At 35.8% G+C, this 17306-nt stretch overlaps 1 protein-coding gene across 1 annotated transcript in view; it reads left to right on the forward strand.

The window, feature by feature from the left end:
- Nucleotides 1-3192: 3192 nt before the first annotated feature.
- The window catches only part of LOC111058131 (zinc finger CCCH domain-containing protein 18), a 40734-nt gene continuing 26620 nt past the window's right edge, over nt 3193-17306 (forward strand). Inside the window, exons 1-7 of the mRNA XM_039429589.1 lie at nt 3193-3348; nt 5203-5388; nt 6938-7584; nt 11706-12118; nt 14106-14238; nt 14376-14465; nt 17135-17292. Of these exons, the coding sequence (XP_039285523.1) occupies nt 5223-5388; nt 6938-7584; nt 11706-12118; nt 14106-14238; nt 14376-14465; nt 17135-17292 (1607 nt within the window). The 5' untranslated portion in view covers nt 3193-3348; nt 5203-5222. The remainder of the gene's footprint in view (nt 3349-5202; nt 5389-6937; nt 7585-11705; nt 12119-14105; nt 14239-14375; nt 14466-17134; nt 17293-17306) is intronic.

The raw sequence follows: 17306 nt of genomic DNA on the forward strand, positions 1-17306 counted from the left end.
CACTCCAGCTCAATCTGGTATCCGAGGTGAAACCCAACAGCTTTACTTCTGTGAGGCCACTGAGCTGGCTCCATCCAAGATTCCATGTAGTTTCCTGGGTTTTCTTTTCATTTAGCACCAGCTCATTATTGGTAAACCACTGCTTGGCTTCTTCAAGAATATCTGTTTCAATCATTTTAGACAGATCTGGTGCTCTGCCCCTTGCATAGATGGTGGCGTCATCGGCAAACATGAGGATGTTCCCAGGGATCCCAGGTCGTTGATCATCACCAGGAACAGGAGAGGGTCTATCACTGAACCCTGAGGTACTCCATAGTGAACCTGCAGTGAACATGAGTTTGCTCCATCAAGGGTGAGTATTTGCTTTCTTTCAGAATGGTATGATCTAAAAGTGGTGAGAGCTGGACCACATACTTCATAAGCGGCCAGTTTCTTGAGCATCATAACATGTAATACACACTCAAATGCCTTACTCAGGTCTCAGACAAGAGACCCCGAGTCACATGCCTCGAAGGAGTTCAGGATCTCCTGGACCAGCTGGGATATGGCGGTGATGGTTGATTTCCCCTGTCAAAATTCATTATGTGCATCTGTGAATGATCTCCTACTCTCAAAGTAGTGACCAGTTGTTTTTTCATGAATGCTTCGAATATCTTAGCCAGAGCTGGTATTATTGTTCCCCTGTCAAAATTCATTTCTGTACTGGGGCCTCTCCTGTTTCTCATCATGATTAATGATGTTGCCCTTTTCAGAGACAGGAATGTGGTGTGTTATGCTGATGACACCTCAATGCTGGATATCAGTGGTGACATGACTGACCTGGGCAGAAAGATGTGTGCTTCTGAGAGGGCTGTTGCAGACTGGTTTCGGGCAAATCTCTTCCTTCTCAATAGTGAGAAGACCCAGAGAATTGTGTTTGGCCTCAGGAATGGAGTACATGTTGATTTCCCTCCAGTGAAGCTCCTTGGCTTCACTCTGGACCGCAAGCTTTCCTGGGGTGGGCACATCCAGGTAGTCTGTGGCAGGTTGAGCAGGGTGCTGTTTTTGCTCAGGACTCTGAGAAGATGTGTACCAGAGGCCCATCTCCGCATGTGTTACTTTGCCTTCTTTCATAGCGTGATGGCCTATGGCATCACCTTGTGGGGTGGTGCCTCTGAGGTAAAAGATGTACTGCTGGTGCAGAAGAAGGCCATCCGGATTCTTTGTGGAGCAGAATTTTTAGCGCATTGTAAGCCTCTTTTTGTGAGTGAAAAGATTCTCACTGTATTCAATTTTTACATTTACAGGTCAGCTATAAAGGCGTTCCACAGTGTCCGTACTTTGCCTACCAGGGGTGATGTGCATGATCATGGCACCAGAGGCAGGCTGAGGCTGGACCTGCCATATTGTAGATTGGGGAGGACCCAGAGCAGCCTCATCTACCAGCCAGCTAAAATTTTGAACAAGCTGCCAGTTTCAGCCAGGACTCTGCCAGAGACAGTCTTGAAGAGGAGACTAAGGGCTTTCCTTCAGGAGAACCCCTTCTATTCTATGAGGGAGTTCTATGATTGTGATCCTCAGACTGTAAGTAGATACTTCTTGCATTAGTCTTGCTGCCTCTTCTGCTTGCTGCTTTTTGTGTTTGATGTGTATTTTTGTTCTTGACCTGCCTTATGACAGTTTTTTATGTTCTTGACTTGTTCACTTGTGGCCATACTTATGACCACGCCATGAACAGAAACTCATTATTATTATTATTATTATTCATCTGTGAATAATCTGCCACTCTCAAAGTAGTGCACCAGTTGTTTTTTCATGAATGCTTCGAACTTTGAGCCAGAGCTGGTATTATTGAAATTAGCCCATAGCTGCTCATGTCTGATGGGTACCCCTTCTTGAAAATAGGCACTGTACTAGGAACTTTCAGAGCTGAGGGGAAGTACAGAGGCATGAGTTCAGAACAATGCTGAGAGGGTGTGTAATAGGCTTAATGATCACTCTTAATAGCTCAACTGACATGACATAGATGTCTTGGGTAGTTTTACTTTTAAAGCATTTCACCATTTGAACAATATCGTTGGCAGAGACTGGATCCCAACTCTCAAAGCTTGTGGTTTCACCTCTGTGTATATGGAAAATTTTAGCAGTTCTTCTGTGGTATTGAATCCACTATTCCTTCGACCTGTTGGATCAGAAACACTGGTTGAATTCATCAGGACTATAGTGAGGTCCACGTTATAATGACAGTGGATAAAGATAGAAGAAGAGTGCTGCCTTGCCTCTGCATTAATTAATTATATTTATACATTGCCAAAAACAGATTTGGAATCGTTGCGGAGCTATAAAAGGATAGTAATACCTTCTTTGTCGAATGATAGACAAGGATAGCAACATCAAAGTTTATCAATTACTGTCATTATAACGTGGACCTCACTATAGCAGTGACTTTCGGCTCCAAGTAGCCTACTGTCGACCAGGTCCAGAGACACCCTTGACCAGGTTCCAGGCTTGCCTTACACTTCCTGGCAACTGGGTTGATTGATCACGCTGATTTTAGTCTCTTTCTTTGTTTAGTCTACTTCCTGCCTGTAGATTTTTTGCCCTGAGATATTGCTCATAGTATTTGCCTTTATCCTAAGGCTAGCCTTGCTCTGGTGGTTTAGTGTCAGGACTAAATTTTTCAACACAAGTAATCTGGGTGTATACCGCCAGGAATTTTATCTTATCAGGATTCATATTTCTTGAAGATTTTCTATAATGAGCATGCCAGGGCAAATAATAGGATCCACTCACCAAATTCCGCCTAATCTCCAGTCTTATTTTTTGAAATTAAATAGAGTAATCAAATACATTTCCATTTCACGACTTTACTCTAAAACGATTCATTTCATTTTGAAACTCTCGTACGTATAATATGCATATGCGATGCCTTTTTTCTGTATTTTTTCCTTATTGTAAAGCTCTTTCTTTTAGAATACTCATGTATTCACTTTCGAAAATATTTACGATTGATTTATAATCAATTGAATATTTTCGAATATATTCGAATCTTTCGGATATTTACAACGGAGAATTCGTCGGTATACTTTTTTGTAACTAGATAGCACGCTTTCAGAAAAGACTTTAAAGATTCTTTGTTCTAAAGAGTTATTTTACATAACGAGCTCTCTATTTTGTTTTTGCTCTAAGCTCCACCATCCGCCATTATATTTTGGTCGATTCTCGTCATTTTGTGGTTTGGTTGATGCAGCGGCTGCCTATGATTGCTCATGGATTGGAATACACTATTGAGAATATTTTTCTTTTAAGCTTTAACAATTCTATATTTTTATCTACTGAATTTAACAAACCATCGTATTGTAGGAAAAGGTAAGAAAGTTGAAACCTTATGAAGTCTGAAGGCAGTGATATTTATCGCCGGTCAATGTGAGCCTTTGTGTGAACGAGGCCATCATGTTTCTTTGTATTTTTGTTTGCAGGATAATGTGAAGACATCGTTTATCGTACGAGTTGTGTTTAAAAAGTTATTAAAGTTATAGTGGTTAAAAGTTTGTCTTTGCCAGTTTCGCGTGAGTTTCGAAATGTTTCGTATAGAAGACAATAAGTTAAGTGTTTTAGAGTTTACAGAGTGGAATTCCGTGACTTTATGTCACTATTCAACCTTTTTTTGGATACAAAGGTAAGGTCGATAGGTCCAATTTTTTCTTATGAAAGTCATGCAAAATGTTAGATGTGTATTTCTGTTAAGATTTAATCCTCGTTTTGGAGTTTTGGACAATCAGTGAAACTGATTTTATTCCTTAGAGTACCTAATCAGTTTGCCATCAAAATTTTGAGTGTTGTTCTAATCATGGATATCGCAAATCCACTTACACAATACAAATATTTTTGTTGTTTTGGTTTTTTAATGTCATACCTGTTTCATTTTTATCGTTTACAGGCTAAGTTATTCTTCAATTTGAATGTGATTCATCTTTGTCATTCACTGCTCAGTTCGAATCATTCAATAGTTGCCATAGTTGAATGGAACTTAGCATGGTAGGCTATAAGTTGAATCTGCATCAGCACATTATTTTTACAATAAGTTATGTTTTGGTGTGATTTGAATATGTTACTCTGTACAACTTGTCCTTGTTTATAAAGTATAGGAGCCTACATTTTTTATAATTTGGTAAGCTTACAAATATCAAAGAAATTTACAACCAAACCTTTTTTTTGCCTTCAACATAATAGTATGCCTTCAACACTTTCCACACTTTTTTAGCAAGTGAACTAACATAATAAAAAAATGTTTTTTAAAACATTATCTGGGGGAACTACATAGGAAATACGTTTCCAAATAAAATATACGGTAGGCTAAATTAGTCCTAATCAATTTGATAGTAATGAGTCATGACCAATAACATTTCATGAGTAATCATCATAGAAATTCCTACTTTTAATTTCTGCTAATAACTGAACGTTTTTACATACCCTTTATAGATCGTCGTTAGTTTCGTAACGGTATACGAACAAAAACCGTACAGAGAAGGCAATAGTACAATAACAGAGATGGCTCTGAGGTACAGAATACAGAGAGGGCCTTAGTAGAACAATAATATAAATGTTTTTGAAAGGACGGATTCAAAAGTTCAAAGAACCTCACACGTAAACCAAAGCTTATTGTGTGTCCCAAGTATGTTAGTTGAGCAAATAATAACTTAACATAAAAATCTATAGCCTGTGCAAATCTTAGATTGCAGTATTGCTTTTGATGGAGTACAGTGATGCCAGATTTAACAGAATCTATAGAGTCTGTGAGCCAATCGTGAAAGAGAAAGAACGAAAAAGAGTGCGTATCTCTTTTTGATAAAATCAGTATGAAAACGGCAACAGTGTGCTCCTATTTTCATATTGAAATAACGTTGGCTATACAGCAAACTAAGGTTTGCACGAACTATAGATCGTCACTTTTAGTTCCCGGGTTTTATCAATTATTTCGAATTGGTGTACACATTAAACTGTCATCTGAAGAATAACAGTTGTTGTGAGGCCCGTAGACGTCTCAAACTAATTTTCAGGCATCGTGGGACCCTTCCGTCAGGGAATTCTCTCTATACTTATATTTCTTTTGAAAAACATCATATAGAGTATTTGTTGATTATTATTTGTTATCAAAGTACTGTTCTGTTCCGCCAGGAAATGCTATGCATCTAATTGTGCTATGTTTCAACAATTTCGCAGGTGAAATCAGTTAATGCCTGATGGACTCTGAAAATTCAGAGGGAGAGGTGGAGCACCGCGAATCGGCGACGAATCGCATGCGAATGCCTCAAAATATATGCGATGAAACTTCGGATGTGTCTGATGATGAAAACATCTCACATGCTGCAAGGAGTATTGAAAGTCCACCAGAGTCGCCTCAAGAAGGTAAAACATCATCATTCTTTCAGAAATTATTTTATTTTTCCATGTTGTAGATTAGAAATATTGAATTTCTTGAAAATTTGGTCAATTACCAGTACTCTAGGTGAAATAGTAATTAGCTCTTGTGTAATAATTACTTTTTCATTCACCTCGTTGATTAATAGACATAATAATGTTTTATATAACCAATAAAATGTTTCATTACAATTATTATTGTACCGTATTTGAAATCACAAAAGCATTTCATTAATAAATAATAATGGTTCATCCCTCAATAAGCCTTAAGATTGAATATGTTTACAGATAAAGGCTCAAATTTTGTTCAAATTATTGAACAAATTGTTCAAGTTATTATAAAGCTTACAGTTTGCTTACTGTAAGTACAGTAGAGTGCTATGTGGACTCAAATCAATCCAAGTGGATAGCATAACCTAAAATTTTTATTCATTCGTGATTCTATTCATTTATTCCATCATCATCACCTAGGCTTAAAATACTTCTAGAAAGTCGCCTTTGTAAAAATAATAAATAATAAAATATCCAATATTTTCTACGTATGTGCCAGTGAATAACGTGAAATTATGTCGCAAACAGAAGTTACATAGCTTAGTTCCGTTGGCTCCTTGAGGAGCATAGGAAATCCGAAAATGTTCTCCACTCATCTCTATTGGCAGCGAGTCTCTTGACCTCTGCCCAAGTCTTTCCCCGTTGCCTGCACTCTCCCTCGACCGTTCTTCTCCATGTCATCCGTGGGCGTCCTTGTCTGCGTGATCCCTGGCGGTTTCAGCTTCTTCACCGTCTTCTTTTCTCAATGTGTGCCCAATCCATCTCCATTTTCTCCTTTTCAGTTCCTCTTGGATTGGACATTGATTTGTTAACTGCCAGAGATTCTTATTGGTGATTACCTCTGATCAGTAGATTACATCGATTTATGAATGTCTGCAGCTGCCCTACAATTCGCCCAGTGATCTTCCATGTTTCACATCCGTATAAAAGCACTGTTTCCACGTTGGTATTGAAAATCCGAATTTTTGTTGTCCTAGATATATTTCTGTTTAATACCTAGGAAAGAGAGAGAAGAGTGTTATTGATTGTAAGAAGTCACCATAGCAATCAGTGCCTTTTCTTATTTTGTCTATGGTCAGGTCATATTAAAAACTATTTCATCTTTCTTTTGTCTGTGAGGAAGTGTTCCGGAATATTATTATTATTATTATTATCCTAGTTTGCTTGACCATCCTTTGCCTGGACTCCGATCCCCAAGGAAGAGTATTATTATCATTATTGCTGATGAATACCACATGAGCTCTTTTGCTTATGCGTAGGTAATGGGAAGTGCGAAGATGATTTATGAGATGATCAAACGTCCATGGGATTTGGCGGGATTTGAACCCGCGACCAGGTAGCACTAGCAGACTGAAGGGTGAACGCCTTAGTTGACTCGCCTATTCTGGCCGGTATGGTTTGGTAAAAAATATAATGTGGTTTCCTATCTTGGTAATTATTATTGAGTCAATTGTGTTTTCTGAAACATATCATTTTTTTATTGCAGCTGGACATTTCGAGAGTCCCCCGGCGTCGCCGGAAAGCGATCACCAAAGACAGGCAGAAACGCCGTCGAGTCCCCGCTCGCCAGTTGAACCGCGATCGCCGGACGAACCCAGTTCGCCCGACGCGCGGGGACCGCGTTCGCCCGACGATGCTGGAGACAATTCGGCCGATTTTCAGCCGCGGTCACCGGAGGAAGACGACAGCTACCGCCGGTCGCCGGAAGAGGAGAACCGCAGTAACCGTCGATCGCCGGCGTCGCCCGGGTCTCGGAGCCAATCGCCGGTAGGCAGCGATCATTCACCGCAATCGCCGGTAGGCGGCGATCGTTCTCCGCAATCGCCGGTAGGCGGCGATCGTTCACCGCAATCGCCGGCCGATAGAGGCAGTCCGAGTCCACCGCCCGTCTCGCGGAAGCGGCTGTCAGATTCGAACAGCGATATCTCGTCGAATTCGTCGTTCGGTCTGCCCAGCCGACGCGCTTCGGCCGACGTTCCGCCGCCATCTCCTCCGCCGGCTGCCGCCCCTGCTGCTCCGCCTCCCAAGGACCACGCCGAAGATCTGTCGGATGTCTCCGATCTTGGAAGTCTCGACTCGATGTCCGAAGATGAGGGCGATAAAGATGCTGTCGCTACTGCTCCTGACAAAAAGGTGTGACACTTGTTACACTTACACAATGGTGTAACAACCGAAACCGGTAATTCTAACTATCAATAAATCTGTGGTTTTTGACAATTTCTTAGTATTTTTATTTAATATGAATAATTACCATAATATCAACTTCTCAACTACACAAAAAGTGAAATTATCATCATTTGCCTTGAGGCTGTGCAAAGGCTAAAAATGAACTTTTTACTGGTGTTATTTTTCAGTCTTTCGATTTGTATATGATCAAGCTATCAAAATTAAAAAGTTTTCTCAAGAAAACATTTTTTTTCGATCATTATTTTTTGAGATATGTACTCCTAAAGATAAAATTTTTGGGACAGAACATTTCAAATTCGGTGAGAGATAAATCCGTGAGATTTAGAAGGTGAATTCTTCATCATATTGTTGATTGAATAAAACAAAAATATAAATTTTTGATAAAGTTATTCATTTTACTAAAAATGACCAAAAATAACTTTTAGTTGAGTCCAAATATCACCCTCTAAATCTCATGGATATATCTCTCACCGAATTTGAAATAAGATAAGATAAGATAAGATTCTTTATTTCGCAACCAATTTACAACAACAGTACAGCGCACAAAACTAAAAAAAAGATAGCAAATAAGAATAATAAAAAAACAATACTCAAGAGAACTTTTTTAACCGAATAAATATGAAACTTGCTGATAATACTTATTGTATTAATTCTCATTATAGGATGATGGAATGTAATCTAGCACAGCTACACTGTTTTACAAAAATACACCATAATTAATGCACGAAATAAAATACTGCATGCAAAGACCTTGATAACAAGGTCACGTTCGCATTGCAGGAGCATCACTGAACAGAACTAAAGGACAGTTCAAAACAAGCAAAACTTAAATTAATAAATAATAATGACAATAGATGAAATATATTAAAGTTGAGAAAATAAATACAATAAAATATAATAAGAACTAAAAAATACAAAAAAAAATCTATCCTGAATATAATTCAAAGAACAAAAGTACTGATAAAAATCGAGGTAGTCAGGCCAAGTTAACCAATAGTTTAAATATAACAATAATATAAACAGATTAAAGCAAAGGCAAATGAATTAGGCTTACATCATTTAGCCATTTGATTAAATTAATCAAATTGAGGATCTTCAATGAATGAATGATTATCTTAGTGTATATTTGCTTTTAGAGATATATAGATGATTTTATAAGGTATACTCATAGGTCTTAATGATTTTCATTGATGCATTTAACAAATTTAATAATTAACAATGCTTATATCTATGATGATAATTTATAACCAATTCTTCTATAAGGTAATATACTTCAATTGTTTTTGTAAAAAGAATTAAATGTGTACTGGATCCAATTTTAAGTATTTGCTCCAATTAAGTATTTACTTAAACAGTGACGTTGTAAAGATCTTCCAATCTCTCAGGGCTGAAGGAGAGGAGAAATTTTTTCAGGTTTCCTTTAATTAGCTGTATTCTATTGCAGTTATTGTATAAGTTTTTTATCGGAGAAGGTAGAAGATTGAAAAATTTAGGAGTCAGGAAAATAAAAGATTTTTTAAATAAAGTGCAGTTTGGTCTGACACCCCGGATAAAACCCTCATCAGCCTGCCTTGTATGATGAGAGTCAGTTACAGTATCACTATAATCTATTGACACGCCACCATTCATACTTATCAAATAGAATATAGAGAGCACCTTATATACATATAGATGTCTCACCGGGAGGATGCCAAGTCTATCAAAAAGCGGGAAAGAACTGTCACGAGGCCCCACTCCAGCAACTACCCTTATGAATGATTTTTGAAATGTTCTGTGCCAAAAATTTAATCTTTAGGAGTACATATCTCAAAAAGTAATGATCGAAAAAAATGTTTTCTTGAGAAATTTTTTTAATTTTGATAGCTTGATATACAAATCGAAAAACTTTTAAAAATATCACCAGTAAAAAGTACATTTTTAGCCTTTGCACAGCCTCAAGGCAAATGATGATAATTTCACTTTTTGTGTAGTTGAGAAGTTGATATTATGGTAATTATTCATATTAAATAAAAATACTAAGAAATTGTCAAAAACCACAGATTTATTGATAGTTAGAATTACCGGTTTCGGTTGTTACACCATAGTCAATCTCTGATAAACTTTTGTCATAATCTCTGTTATCGCAGATTTATTGATAGTTAGAAAGACCGGTTTCGGTTGTTACACCATTTTATAAACCTCTGTCATAATCTCTGTTATCTGAGATTGACAATGGTGTAACAACCGAAACCGGTCTTTCTAACTATCAATAAATCTGTGGTTTTTGACAATTTCTTAGTCTTTTTATTTAAGATAATAATTTCAAATGAGTGAATGAAGAATCTTGAAAAAATCGATTTGGGCCCCAAATTGAGTAGGTAGCCAATCCTTCGAAATTTTAACTGTATGATTGCATCTTTATAGTTATATCAAATCAAGTTCTATCCAATGACATCACATAACAGTTTACATTAGAGGTTATTGAATACATTACTGTTTGCTAAATTAAATCTTGTCTGCAAACAGGAGTAAAATACAAACAGAACTCAAATCAGCAATTGAATTAGAGCAGTTACAATTTAGTTACTATTTTTTAATCTATTTAAGAAGCTTCACTTGTACTCTCAGGCTCAACTCACACTTACGCGACTCAGGTCGAGAAGAGACTCGACTCTAATCGAGAGCATGTGTTTCCAAATGGTGACACTCAGACCAGTCGATTCTAGTCTCCGCGACGTCACCATTTGAAAGCACATGCTCTCGACTAGAATCGAGTCTCTTCTCGACCTGAGTCGCGTAAGTGTGAGTTGAGTCTAAAGGTGCGTACAGATATACGTGCCGCGAACATGAGCAATTCACTTTTGATCAGCTGATGCCAAGCTTTTTATATCTGTATCTTACCGTTTCTGTAAAAATACAGAATCTGTATTTCTACAGAATATACCTGATATAGAATATATCTGATTTACAGAATATATTATAGTCAGCTGATTAAAAGTGAATTGCTCATGTTCGCGGCGCGTACATCTTCACGCACCTTTAGAGAATTCTTCCTGTGTGTGTTTCGCTTGCTGATACTCCGTTATCCCTTTAGATTTCCTTTCTAGTTTCTACTATTTTTGTTATATACTGGTCCTATAGGTTTTCCCATCCAATCAAACCTACAATTCCTTTCTAGATTTTCCATACCTACTTTTTTGATTATTTTTTTTATCTCAAGGATTGAAGGATTTCCCAGTACATGGTTAACCAGAGTAGGACATCCTATTACAGCACGCCCCACCAAGTAGCCTGTTATTCTATTCGTATTTTGATCTTATTCTGTGTATTTCGTTTTTAATGAATTTGAATAAATATACAGGGTGTCCCACGAAAGGTGTAACAGCCGAAGACCATAGATTCTAAATTAAATTTGCAACAAAAATGTCCAGTAAAATTTTCTTATATCGACCTTAGTTTTTGAGATATTTCGATTTTTCGATATTTTTGAAAAAAAAATATTAACTAGAAAACTATTAGTCAAAATCTAATTCCAAGGACATGGTTGGAAAGATGAAGACTTTTCCATAGGATTCATATAATTTGTTCCTTTATTTCACGTTTTTGAACTTTTTATGAGTGTTCAAACTGTTTGAAATTTGGCTTTGAACTCGACGAATGTATTTTTTAAACTTTGAACGCTCATAAAAAGTTCAAAAACGTCAAACAAAGGAACGAATTGAATGAATCTTATTGGAAATTTCTTCCTCTCTCCAACTATGACATTGGAATTAGATTTTGACTAATAGTTTTCTAGTTATTAAATTTTTTTCAATAATATCGAAAAATGGAAATATCTCGAAAACTAAGGTCGATATAAGGAAATTTTACTGGACATTTGTTGTTGCAAATTCAATTTAGAATCCATGGTCTTCGGCTGTTACACCTTTCTTGGGACACTCTGTATATGCTTCATACTTATCTAAATTGAGTCATATTATTTTTATCACACACTTAAGCATTAATTTCTATCTTTGTGTTGTTATCCTGTATAAATGTTTGAAAGAATTGATCAATTTAAAACTGAATTATTTTATTTTGTTGAGCAGTTGGAGAACGGCGAAAGCACGGGTAGTGCTGAGGAGAGAGGAGCAGGCGATGATGAGGAGGGGAGAAGCAAAGAGGGGGTGGAGCAGCATCAGTCGTCTGGAGGGGGAAAGGGGGCAAGCCTAGAGGGAGGAGGAGCTGATGACGATGATGCGGATGCACTGGACTTTGAGCCAGGCGAAGAGCGGGAGGAGGGGGAGTGTGGGGGCGGGGATGGTGGCGGGGCAGCCGGTGGTGGTGCGGGAGGGAGTGGAGCCAAAAGTGAGGCAGATGAGGGGGAGGTGAAGGGGACTGAGGAGGAGCTGGAGGAGGGAGAGCTGACCGATGAGGGAGAGGCGAGGCCTGAGGAGGTGGAGCCAAGGCCTATTTGTCGCTTCTACAATCGGGGGCAGTGTACTTGGGGGTCGCAGTGCAGGTTAGTGCATGGAAATTACTTGATATATTAGGTAACAGCCGAAACTAGTAACTAAGTTTGTTGTAATAAATTAGTTAATCAATAATTATTACGATTTTTTGAACCTACCAGTGCAGGTTAGTTCATGAAAATGACTTGATATAATATTAGGTAACAGCCGAAAATAGTATCTTAGTTTGTTGTAATAAATTAAGATTTTTTGAAATTGCTGTGACCTCAGGGCTGGGAAAAATTAGATGTAGTTTAATTGTTTATTTGACGTGTCATACACTGTTAGAGAGCTATGCTCAAATTATACAGTTTCACATGACAAAATAATAATAATAATAGTAGTATAATTCAATGATTCAATTAAGCCTATCTTTATTTGAGCCAAAGTACATCAGTACATAAGCCAGGTCACATACAAAATTCAGTATACAAAATTAGATCCAGTCACAATGATAAGTACCTGAAATAAAATACAATGTCACAGTAAGTTAAACACAATATCCAAACATTAAATCTAAGCATCAACAAATCAGGTGTCCTATATATCGAATTGTACTGTCGATTTTTACAATATTGGATATATTTTTATAGTAAAGTATTGACAATATGAAGTTTTTTTCATTCAATATGAATTGTCAAAACACAATATTTATTTTTGTGATAATTGAATATATAAATAAATACATCATTACATAAATCACCTTTATCATTACGAACTGACTGAACTTTTCTTGCAGTGGATGCTGTATGGTAGTTTGAGAATTAACTCACGTTGGCTTGATTATATAGTAATGTTTTTCATGTTTCATGAATTCCTCTGACATGGGTTACATAACAGAAACAGATATTCGAAAAATGAAGATTTTGGTGGAGTATTTGACCACTTAAATATTGAAGCTTGCCCTCTACCTGGAGCTTTCTACAATGTGTACCTGTTTCCAAACTCCATCTCTAATTGGAGCAATCTTATTGAAGGATTTGTCATTAAAAAGTTACACCAATTTGAAGTAATTGTAATTTTCAGGGGAGGAATTTCTCTACATAATGAGGCTGTAGAGAAATTTCTCCTCTGAAAATTAAGATTACAATTTTTTAATGGCAAGTCCTTCAATAGAATTGTTTCAATCACAATCGGAAACAGGGATACACTAGAAAGCTTCATTTCAAAGATTTATCCTCTGTATTTAATGAATGCGAGTGATTTAACAACCATGAAAGATTTAGTAGATTTATTGTTTATTCAATGTGGAATAGTGGGTGACATTTGTGGAAAGTACAACTTGTTTTTGTCAAAATCAGTTTTTCTTCCTAAATAAACTTTCGTTTTTTAATTATACATATCTAGTTCATGAGATAGATTAACTTTGCCTGTCAGTGGGTAAAAATAAGTGACCTTCGCCTTACGATGATCTTTTTCATTATTAGTCACAACCTTCTGTCCAATTTTGTATTTATATTTGTTTCTCTTAGCCTATTAGATTTTTATTCAAAGATCAGGGGTCGGGATGATATATTGTTGATATTATCAAACACAATTATTTGAGGATTCGATTGAATTTTGAAACGTCTCTTGCTCAAAATAAAAAAATGAGGCTTTTTGTGTAGTTGAGAAGTTGATATTGTGGTAATTATTCATATTAAAAAAAAGACTAAGAAACCGTCAAAACCCACAGATTTATTGATAGTTTGAAAGACCGGTTTCGGTTGTTACACCATTATCAATCTCTGATAAACTCTGAGTTAATCAGACCGAAACCGGTCTTTCTAACTATCAATAAATCTGTGGTTTTTGACAATTTCTTGGTCTTTTTATTTAATTTAAAATGAGGCTTGGCACTATTTCATCCCGACCCCTTCAAATAAGCATTACTTATTAGAGATGCTTCACTTGAATCCCTCACTGTGCAGGTCGTATTCTAACCTAACCTAACCTATCATGACGATAACACTTCGACCACTTTTGGATTTACTATCACACTTTCCATTGGTTTTGCAGATTTCTACATCCAGGTGTGCCGGATAAAGGAAACTACACAATGTTTGATATGGTTCGCCCTCTAGTGCCTGTAAATGGACCCCAAGGTGGACTCTATCCTCCAATAGACCCATACAGACCTATAGACAGACCGGTGAGTTCTCCTAAATAGAAAATTTGGCTATTTTGGTAAACTAACCGTGATTTACTCTATAGTAAAGTCCTGTCTACGCTACCGAATTTTTTACTAAATTCTTTGTGTTAATTTTCTTTTCTTTGTTTCTATTTCAGATGAACCCTGCAGTATATCAACAAGCAAGAAAAGAAGAAATGCCTGTTGTAGAATCAGCATGGGAAAGGGGACTTAGGCAGGCCAAAGAGGTATGCATATTATTCAATTTTTCAAATAGATTAAGTAATTTATTAATGCTTGCTGATTCGTGAACAAAAATGTCAAATTAGGAACAGTTTCTCATAGATGATTCATCAATCTAGTTCTAATATTATCTTTACAACTATCAACAATAATTACAATTATCTTTATATTATTTCATAGGCCTATTATCTTAATTTTACAATATCCTTTATACTATCAACCACACAACACGAGCAATACATCATTTAGATGAGCTAGACGAAGAAACCTGTCTAGTATTATTGATTTTCTTTTGCTTCTTAGCTTAATGTTCTTCAAAAATCTTGATAGCACATCAATAATCCTGAAGCCCGGTTGCACAAAAGCCAGTTAAATTTTAATCGTGATTGATTTTAGGAGAACCAATCAGAGAAGACTTTTACCAAAATTGTCTTCTCTGATTGGTTCTCGTGAAATTAATCACAATTAAAATGTAACTGGCTTTTGAGCAACCGGCAATGAGTGTTTAATAATAAGTATATTAGACGTGTTATGAAAAAAGATTTTTTATCTTTTTTTTTGTACCTACCTATCATGTACGTCAATAGTTTTGACCCAAACTGTGATACCGTCACGATGTTTTTGATTGTCTAATTATAATTTCTATTGAAGCGACTAATCATAAATAATAAATTACAACATACTGTACTGAACACAATGAACATTCTTGAATTACAGAACTCTCTATATTATATAGCCTACATTTATTATTCCTGATTTATAAAAATGCATAAAATTTATATTTTATAGAATATCTATACAAATATTCATTTTATTCATTCGGAGTTACGATACTTCATACGTGAACTGGATATGATTCCAATATATAATTGTATTATAATTATAGTGTTTTATACAATAAATAAATAATTCTAAACAAGCATCACCCTCATCAAAATTTCTTGTTTCACTTCCTTGTATTTAAAAAAAATGGTATTTTACCATAAATTCCTCTTTCAATATGAAAGTAGTTCGTGTTTAGAGTATCAGGAATACAAATAAATACCTTTAATGAAGCTTACCTTAGAATGTTGAAGTATATTTTTAAAGAATGAGCAATAGAATTGAATACTTCCATTGAAGAAGTCCACTTTCTACGGCTGGAGTTGAAAAGCTAACTATGAAAATCTGTCTAAAACAGTTCCTCGAAACAGCAGAAAAAAGTATAACATACTTTTCTTCATCTTTTCTTTGTTACTTTTTTATTTTCTTCTTGAATTCTTCAGTATTAGTTACATACGTCTTTCTTTTTTCTTTTATCTGCTACTATAAGTTTCTTATTTGCAAGGTTTTCTACTATTTTGTTTGTATCCTGTTTTCAGTTTTTTTTTAAAACTCAATAGTATATTAGTTTAGTTATTTTATTTTCATTTTAATGTATTGTTTTCAAATTGTATGCTCAATGTTCGTTATGAGGGCAATAATTGGATTCAGTTCCTGGTGCCCTCAGATATGTAAGTTAAGTAATGTGGTTCTAAAACTGAACTCTTAATTTCTGTAAAATCAACAAATTATAATGATAGGGATAGTGAAGCTGATGTAACAGCTGGGTTTACTAACTGCTCCCTCCCAGTCTTCACTATCCCTGCAACAAACATAAAAACGAAATAACAATGAAAACAAGCCTATGTTAGTTCCACTTTTTGTGTAGTTGAGAAGTTGATATTGTGGTAATTATTCATATTGAATGAAAAATATTAAGAAATTGTCATAAAACCACTGATTTATTGATAATTAGAAAGACCGGTTTCGGTTATTACACCATTGTCAATCTCTGATAAACTAAAACTAACTAGAGTTTAGTTATCAATAAATAACAATAACAATAAATCAGTGGTTTTTTGACAATTTCTTAGTCTTTTTCATTCACTATGTTAGTTCGTTTGGCAATCTGGGATCGCCTCTTGACTCTTCTTATCTCATGAACATGTGCAATCTAAGAACTTTTTGTCATTCCTTGCAATTTTCCAAGCTTCAATCGATTTCTTGAGAGAAGTACCCCGGAACAATAAAAGGTCCTATAAAACGGTGTTATGCTTTATAATGGTTTGAAGACTGTATCACCAACTTTTATCTTTTCATTCACTTGTTCGGTTTCCAAATTATGCCGTGCGTTTCTATTCTTCTTCTCTTTACACTGGGTTTACTAACTTGTATATTTTCAAATAAAATAAAAAACATGAATTATGTATTACAATTATCCTCAAATGGCCATAATATTTATTTATATTTTTTACAGAGAAGCACTGATTGGGAGAGAAAAACTAAGGATACTCCTTGTACTATTTCTTTTCCAAATTCAGATAACACTTTTAAAGTCCAAAATAGGGTTATGAAGTATTTTTTTAAATTTAAAAATGATTTTTGTGTGTTGAGTGTGCAATTGATGAATGTTGTGATACATAACCTAGCTACATTTGGACTGTTGTATAAATTAGAATTGGAACCGTTTTGGGCTTATTAGCCTGTGGTACTTTTCTGTAAGTTGTGTAATTATTCTAAATGATTAAATAAATAAATGATTTCACTTTACTAAAATTTAGTCCATTTTCACTCAAAAAACAACGAAAATTAACCAACTATACATATACCGTAAGTGTATGTATACTATTCAATGGCGATGAATTGTTTCCAGATGCTGCGAAAATCGACAAAAAGAAAGGAAACTGAAGTGGATTTTGAGGAGAAAAAGATGAACTTGACACTCAGCCAGGATGAGTTGGACAAGGAGAACGACCTGTATCTGACGCGATCTGCCAGTCCCATCCTCACCGAACCACCTGAAAGACGGCTGTAAGTATTCATTT

Source organism: Nilaparvata lugens, chromosome 5 (assembly GCF_014356525.2).
Source record: "Nilaparvata lugens isolate BPH chromosome 5, ASM1435652v1, whole genome shotgun sequence".
Taxonomy (NCBI): domain Eukaryota; kingdom Metazoa; phylum Arthropoda; class Insecta; order Hemiptera; family Delphacidae; genus Nilaparvata; species Nilaparvata lugens.